Source organism: Peromyscus maniculatus, chromosome 20, assembly GCF_049852395.1.
Source record: "Peromyscus maniculatus bairdii isolate BWxNUB_F1_BW_parent chromosome 20, HU_Pman_BW_mat_3.1, whole genome shotgun sequence".
NCBI lineage: Eukaryota > Metazoa > Chordata > Mammalia > Rodentia > Cricetidae > Peromyscus > Peromyscus maniculatus.
In genome coordinates, this window is record NC_134871.1 from 58248406 (window position 1) to 58256965 (window position 8560).

Here is an 8560-nt window from a genome sequence, read left to right on the forward strand (position 1 = left end):
CTGAACTGTACTTTGTTTCTTTTTCAATACAAGGACTCACTATAGAGCCCTGTTCTAGACTGGACTGTTTTTTCTTTTGTCAACTTTGACTCATGGTGACTTGCTTCTCATTATCCCCTCCACCCTACTCCTGCATACATGTGTGTGTGTGTGTGTGTGTGTGTGTGTATACACATGTGAAGGCCAGGAGTCAACCCTAGGTATCCTTTCCCAGGAGCTATCCACTTTAGTGTTTTGTTACTTTTTTTTGTTTGTTTGTTTTTTTGTTGTTGTTTTTTGAGACAGGGTTTCTCTGTGTAGCTTTGTGCCTTTCCTGCATCTCACTTGGTAGACCAGGCTGGCCTCGAACTCACAAAGATCCACCTGCCTCTGGCCTCAAACTCACAAAGATCCGCCTGCCTCTGCCTCCTGGGTGCTGTAGTTACTTGTCTTTGTTTGAGACAGCATCTCACTGAACTTGTACCTTACTGAGTTGACTAGGCTGTCTGGTCAACAAGCTCCAGGGATCTGTCTATTCCTGTCCCCCTATGCACCAGCACAAGGATTGCAGGCACACACCATCATGCCCAGCTTTTTATTATTGTCACATGCATGCATGCACACACACATAAATTTATAAATTCAACCTGCTGAGTTCATTTAGTGTTGCTCATATGTATAGGAGTTTTAGCTGGCCACTGGGATTGGATCATCTATTTGAGACTTGTTCCTGGAGCAGACTAATTCTCCCTCTCTCAGCAGTCAATAATTACCCATAATTCTTTATGTAGGGGTGAGGTCTTGTGAGATTTTCTTCACTCATGTTGATATGTCAACTGGTGGTATTACTGTTCAGGTCTCACTTATGCAACCATATTGAGAGTTTGTGGGTACAGCTCTCCTGTTATATATAGAAGACACTATCTCACCACAGAAGCCCTGGTCCTATGGCTCTTAAACGTGCCCTGCCCCCCTCTTTCACAGTGTTCCTTAAGCCTTCTATTTAGGGGTTGCTTTATAGATGCATCAGTTGGTGTTAGGCAACCCACGGTCAGTTATTCTCTGCATTTTGACCAACTTTGTCTTTCTATAATGGCCTCTGTCTTTGCCCACTGAACCATCTTGCCAGCCTTTTTGTTACTTTTTAAACTGTTCCTCTCCTGTTCCACACACCTATATTCTCCTTTGGATTTCAGTCTGATTTACTCTGTGGATTTGATTATTTCATAGATTCTTTGGAATTTTTTAAACTCTACATATTCTATTAGGAAGGTAGAATGAATTGGTTTCGAGAAATTTAGGTTTTAAGTAATACTGTGTAGTGCCTCTGGAAAATTACAAGGTGAGACTTGTGTCTAGAGAGATGGCTCAGCAGTTAAGAACACTTGTTGCTCTTGCAGAAAACCTGGGTTCAGTTTCTAGAATCCACATGGTAGTTCTCACCCATCTGTAATTGCAGTTCCAAGGGATCTTATGTCCTCTTCTGGCTTCTGCAGTCTTGGCGTGTCTGTGGTACACACACATGCATGTAGGTAAAACACTCTTTTTTTTTTTTGGTTTTTTCGAGACAGGGTTTCTCTGCGTAGCTTTGTGCCTTTCCTGGAGCTCACTTGGTAGCCCAGGCTGGCCTCGAACTCACAGAGATCCGCCTGGCTCTTCCTCCCAAGTGCTGGGATTAAAGGCGTGCGCCACCACTGCCCGGCAAAACACTCTTCCATGTAATATAAAAATAAGTTTTGCTGAGCAGTGGTGGCGCATGCCTTTAATCCCAGCACTCGGGAGACAGAAGCAGGTGGATCTCTGTGAGTTCGAGGCCACCCTGGTCTACAGAGTAAATTCCAGAAAAGGCGCAAAGCTACACAGAGAAACCCTGTCTCCAAAAAAAAAAAAAAAAAAAAAAAAGTTTTGTTTTGTTTATTTGCCAACAGGGTGTCATTATGTACTGTGACTAGCCCTAAACTTATCGTGTAGACCTGGCAGGCCTCAAACTCAGAGCTCTTCCTGCCCTTGGCTCCTTAATGCTGGATTAAAGGCATCTGCCTCCATACCCAGCAAAAAATAATCTTCTCTTCCTTCTCTCTCTCTCTCTCTCTCTCTCTCTCTCTCTCTCTCTCTCTCTCTTTCTCCCTCCCTCCCTCCCTCCCTCCCTCCCTCCCTCCCTCCCTTCCTCCCGTCCTTCCTTCCTTCCTTCCTTCCTTCCTTCCTTCCTTCCTTCCTTCCTTCCTTCCTTCCTTCCTTCCTTCCTTCCTTCCTTCCTTTTTTTTTGTTTTTCAAGACAGGGTTTCATTGTATAGCTTTGCTCCTTTCCTGGAACTCACTTTGTAGACCAGGCTGGCCTCGAACTCACAGAGATCTACCTGCCTCTGCCTTTTAGTGTCATTATTGCTTTTCACTCATATTTCTTACTCCTTTACTGGTTGGAGATTTGAATTTGAATTTATATCTTTTTGCTAATTTTGTAGTATTGGGTTTTGTTTTTTTTGTTTTTTTTTTAAGGATATGAATGTATTGCAAATTGTCACTAGCAACGTTTTGGCTTTAGCTTTCTATCATGGAAATTTTCTTCTATACAGTTAGGTTGATCTCTGGGACAATATAGATTTTTAAATTTATAGTTCAGTTCTGTGCTTAATTTGATGTCATCTATTACAGGATATGCAAAAGGACTGTGTGTATGCCCTCAAGATGGTGGGGCTCCTGTCTTGGAGAAGAGAAACAAACCTGTGCTGCATGTATTGGTGTACACACCAAGTACTTATTTGTGGCACTCCTGGAGAACGGCACTCCATGCCCTGTGACAGTGTGCTTGTGTGAGCTACATACTCTGCTTTCCAGTGACATTCATGGTCAGCCATGCTAAATAAACATCCTAGAAGATGGGATTATGAAAAAGTGAATAAAATCTACTTTTGGGGTCACAAGTAGGCATTATAACCAGTTTTTATTCACTTAAGATGTCAGAATGATGAACCAGCCAGGATAATTATGGTTGGTCATGGAGGATAAGCAGGAAGCTTGTCCCAAGGGGGACAGTGATTTTGTTTCTGACAAAGTAAATTTCAAAATAGAAGAGGAAGATGATCAAATTCCATGTCACAGTTTGGAAAGAGTGGACTTTAAAAGTGAGCCAGAGGACATGAGACAGACAGACAGTGGCGATGAGCAGGCAGAGATCAGAGCAGCAAGCTGTGCCTGTCAGCCTCCTGGGAAGTACTTCCCTGCTGAGAGTGAGGATGACTATGGCTCACTCTTCTCCCAGTATAGTAGCACACTGTACAACGTAGCCATGGAAGCCGTGACCCAGAGCCTTCTTTCTAGCCGACACATAAGCTCCAGGAAGAAGTCTCCAGCCTGGAAGCATTTCTTTATCTCTCCTCGAGATAGCACTAAAGCAATATGCACATACTGTATGAAAGAGTTCAGTAGGGGCAAAAATGAAAAAGACTTGAGTACAAGTTGCCTCATGAGGCATGTGAGGCGGGCACATCCCACCAAGCTCATTCAAGAAAATGGAAGTCTATCAGCAGGGTCCTCCTTTTCCTCTCCCTCTCTTCTGCTTCCATCACAGCATACAGATGTGGGAGATCTCAGCACTGTGCTCTCACCTGTCAGACTTGTCCAGAAAGTGGCTCCCAAGACCCTATCCCCTGACCAAATAATGGAAGAGCCCGTGACTGTGGTCTCTTGCGAAGAGGTGTCCTCTGATGTGTCTGTCACTGAAAAGTATAGCAGAGAAGAGGCCTTAGCAGGCTCCTCCCCCAACCTCTCCATGCTCCATTATGATGACGCTTCAGAAAGCATGGCAGAAAGAAACCTTCCCCTTCCCAAAAGCACATCTGGGTCCAGGAGGAGGTCGGCCGTCTGGAAGCACTTCTACCTGTCGCCCCTTGATAGCTCCAAGGCTGTCTGTGTCCACTGTATGAATGAATTCAGCAGAGGGAAGAATGGGAAGGACCTGGGCACAAGCTGCCTCATCAGGCACATGTGGAGAGCACATCGATCCATTGTACTACAGGAGAATGGGGGCAACACAGGCATCCCACCATTGTACCCTATGCCTCCAACCCTGCTGCCTGCCCTGATGCCCCCAGAGGGGGAGCTAAACTCTGCATCGTTGTCTCCAGGCAAACAAGTCAAAGAGTGCCCTTCTGCCCCCTCATCCCCAGAGAGGCTGCCTGAGGACTTGTCATCACACACAAATCCTGGGGATGTGTCCCGGGAAGACGTGTCCATGTTGTCATCCTCTGATGACCTGGGGGAGGCCTCTGTAGTGTCCTCTCCAGAGAAGCAGCCAGCAGATACAGGAAGTTCAAGGTTTGAATCGGGCACTGTCTTCCAGCAAAATAAGAAGGTCATGAGAAGACTGAAGTCAGAAGTCTGGCATCACTTCTCCCTGGCCCCCATGGACAGTCTCAAAGCAGTGTGCCGGTACTGTAGCTGTGTGATTAGTCGGGGTAAGAAGGGGGACGTAGGCACCAGTTGTTTGATGCGACATCTGTACAGACGCCACCCCGAGGTTGTCGGGAACCAGAAGAACTTTTTGGGTGCAAGTTTGGCAAACTCTCCATATGCCACTTTGGCTTCTGCAGAAAGCTCCTCCAAATTAACTGACTTGCCAGCAGTGGTCAGAAAAAACCATCAAGGTGTGTTTCCTGCTCATAGCAAGAAGACCTCAAAGCTGTGGAACCACTTCTCTATTTGCTCTGCAGACTCAACAAAGGTGGTATGCCTGCACTGTGGCCGCACCATCAGCAGGGGCAAGAAGCCCACCAACCTGGGCACCAGCTGTCTCTTGAGACACCTGCAGCGGTTCCATGGCCATGTCCTCAAGAACGATGGCTCAGAGGCCACTCTGCCCCGTTCTTCAGGAGTCCGGAGACCTCTGGCCATGGAGCTCTCAGGAGCTTCCTCTTTCCGTGACTCAACAGAGAAGTTCTATGACTCTCATCCAGTTGCCAAAAAAATCACAAGTCTCATAGCTGAAATGATTGCACTTGACCTTCAGCCATACTCCCTTGTAGACAACATTGGCTTTAACAGGCTGCTTGAATACTTGAAACCTCAATACTCTTTACCCTCCCCTTCTTACTTCTCTAGAACAGCTATCCCAGGTATGTATGACAATGTGAAGCAGATAATTATGTCACATCTGAAGGAAGCCGAGAGTGGTGTGGTCCACTTCACCTCCGGAATATGGATGAGTAGCCAGACTCGTGAGTACCTGACCCTTACAGCTCACTGGGTCACCTTCGCATCTGCTGTCCGGCCACATTGTGAGGACCACCATTGCTCAGCACTTTTAGATGTGTCACAGATTGACTGTGACTACAGTGGGAACAGCATTCAGAAGCAGCTGGAGTGTTGGTGGGAAGCCTGGGTGACCTCCATCGGCCTTCAGATTGGCATCACTGTCACCGACAATCCAAGTATAGGGAAGATGCTGAGTGAGGGCGAACACTCGAGCGTGCAGTGCTTCAGCCACACGGTGAATCTGATTGTGAGTGAGGCTATCAAGAGCCAGAGGATGGTGCAGAACTTACTGAGCATTGCCCGGAAGCTGTGTGAGCGGGTCCACAGGTCACCCAGGGCAAGAGAGAAGCTAGCAGAACTACAGAAGGAGTACGAGCTGCCGCAGCACCAGCTGATCCAGGATGTGCCGTCCAAGTGGAGCACGTCATTCCACATGCTTGAACGGCTGATTGAGCAGAAGAGGGCAGTTAACGAGGTGTCCATTGAGTGTAACTTCAGAGAATTGATCAGCTGTGACCAGTGGGAGGTCATGCAGTCTGTGTGCCATGTGCTGAGACCGTTTGATGCTGCAAGCCGAGAGATGAGCGCCCACATGTCTACTCTGAGCCAGGTCATCCCCATGATCCACATCCTCAGCAGGAAAGTCGAGATGCTCTTTGGGGAGACAATGGGCATTGACACCATGCTTAAGTCCCTGAAGGAAGCCATGGCGAGCCGCCTATCTGCCACTCTCCACGACCCCAGGTACATCTTTGCCACACTGCTGGACCCTCGCTACAAAGCTTCCCTGTTCACAGAGGAAGAGGCGGAGCAGTACAGGCAAGACTTAATCAGGGAGCTAGAAATACTGAATTCTACCTCAGAGGACACGGCCACCTCCAATGGCTGTGACTCAGGGTCCCCACTTAAAGACACTGGCACAGGGGAGAGCCTGTGGTCACTTGTTGCACCAATAAAGAGAGAGAAGAGAGAGAAGCTACCTGAAGACATGGTGCTTGCATATTTGGAGGAAGAGGTGCTGGAACACAGCTGTGACCCACTTACCTACTGGAACCTGAAGCGATCATCCTGGCCTGGACTGTCTACCTTAGCAGTCCGATTTCTGGGCTGCCCCCCAAGTACAGTTCCCTCAGAAAAGCTCTTCAGCACACCCATGGAGGCTGGCAGCTTTGGGCAGCCCAGGCTTGCGATGGAGCATTTTGAAAAGCTCATCTTTTTAAAAGTGAATCTCCCCTTGATATGCTTTCAGTATTGAACTCATGATGGAGCCACCAGGCTGGAAATGCGCTTCAGAGTGCCAGCTATGGTGCCAGGGCTGACTTGTCTGGCAGGGCCATGTAGGACGCCAGACCAGGTATCTAGGGCCACCTGCCAGCTCTCACCGTAATATCCACATGTGCCTTAACTCCTCCTTCAGGCCAGGTGTCGAGGTGCGTTTTCAGAAGCCCACTAGAAACAGTCTTGGCAATTATGAAATAGGATGATCAGGTTTAATTCATAACTATAAAGTTTTTTTTTGACTCTTTGTTTTTTTAGGGGATAGTAATTTGGTTTACTAGAATGGAGGGAAGATGTAAACAATTTTATTGTGTAGGGTTTTTATTCAGTTGTGTAAAAACCACAAATCAGGTGCTGCATTTTAATTAAATATTATTTTAATTGCAACAAAACAGCTTTTGTGGCTGTCAGATGAAACCTGTAAATAGGAGGTGGAGGTTAAGCCATCCTGACTGAATAGTTCTTAACCACAGGCTCCAAAGTATGTCGAGGAGAGAATATTCTGGAAGCTGTTTACTGTAACAGAAACCAGGCATTTGAAAACAAAACTGAACTTAGGCATATCATGGAGTATCAGTTACAGTTATGTGGCTGTTTGGTCACAAGAACTTTCCCACGTCAGGTGTTTGCATTCAGGTTTTACATGGTCAGTTAACTCAGAGATATCCCACTTATCATGAACTCCTTGAAATTGGATCCAAGTTTTAAAGTCATGCTTAGGATTTCACCAGTGCATGATAGGACACGTTTACAGCAGATGGCCTGTTGATCAAATCTCCATGCCTCTGATTTATATGCGTCTCTATACTATAAAGCTATCTCCTAAGAAGTGTGCACTGACCCCCTCCTGTTCGATCAGACTGTAGCTCAGATTCTACTTTGAGGAGATAGCTTGTTAACAGGGAAAGCGCTTGTCTATTGCAGTCATCAGAAAAGCCTTAGGCATTTAGATTTTTTTCCTATGATAGGGAAGATTCAACTGTCACTGGGGTATTACAGAATCCCAAGGATATCAAAATGAAGTATCAGCTGTCAGATTCTTTTACCAGACTCAAAAGTTTTTGTTTTAAAAAATGTCTAAAGAAAAAAAATTGATTTTCTCATTTCAAATCAATTAAATATTATGGGTGAGACAAATCACTCATTTGCTTCTGACCTTCTAGAAAAAGCTGTTCTTTTGTTGAAATACTGTATGTAGGCTCAGTCTAAATTTGCGTGGACTATGCTTTAGTGTATTTATAAATGATGAACTTGGATTCTGAAATTAAACTTTTTATTTGCGATTTTCTACTGCTGATTGATGCTGGCTTTTTATTTTTAGGATAATAAACAGGCATGTGTTTATGGGTTAATATATATAGACTTATAAACAGAACAGTGTTTGAAATGTCACCCTAGTTACGGTAGGACACTAGGGAGTAGGGCAGTCTTCCTAACAGTAGTAGTTTTGATGAAGGTGATGATGGTTAGAACTCGGCTAGCACCTCTCCATAGCCCCTCTTACCTGGTGTTTGTGCATTTGCCTCCTAGACACCAGCCTGTTTCCAGAGGGTCATAGAGCTAGCTCTTGACCTGGAACATGAGTCCTACGGTCCACCCACTGCGGTGTCCCTGGCCAGCACTCCTGGCATGGGAAGGGCTAGTTGTCGGTAGGAGCAAGGAAACAGTAGTTTAGCAGATCTGGCTGGACACTGCCTGCAGCAGTTGCCATTGTGTTTTTCTTTCTGTTGCTTTCATTTTTTCTTTTTGAGGCAGGATCTCGTAGCCCAGGCTGGCCTCCAGTTCACTGTGTAGTCAACGATGTGAATGAGTTTAAACTGTGCTTCTACCTCCCAGGTATTGAGATGACAAGTTTATGTTACCATGCCTGGTTTTATGCAGTGCTGAGAATAGAGCCGAGAGTTTGGTACATGTTAGACAACTGAACTATATCCCAGCCCCTCATCCTGACTTTCTTAGAATTATACATTTGAATGATAATATCCTTAGATTTGGAGGATATTTCTTTCATGTCATAGATTTCTATTTCCCCAAACAGAACAAGGCAGCCCTT

The 8560-nt window shown here is 45.8% G+C and overlaps 1 protein-coding gene across 5 annotated transcripts in view; it reads left to right on the plus strand.

The window, feature by feature from the left end:
- Zbed4 (zinc finger BED-type containing 4) overlaps positions 1–7797 on the plus strand; it is a 42757-nt gene extending 34960 nt beyond the window's left edge. For all 5 annotated transcript variants that reach the window (XM_076556529.1, XM_076556531.1, XM_076556527.1 and 2 more), the window contains one exon: positions 2632–7797. In XM_076556529.1, the coding sequence (XP_076412644.1) occupies positions 2975–6484 (3510 nt within the window). In that variant the 5' untranslated portion in view covers positions 2632–2974 and the 3' untranslated portion in view covers positions 6485–7797. The remainder of the gene's footprint in view (positions 1–2631) is intronic.
- The last annotated feature ends 763 nt before the right edge of the window (positions 7798–8560 follow it).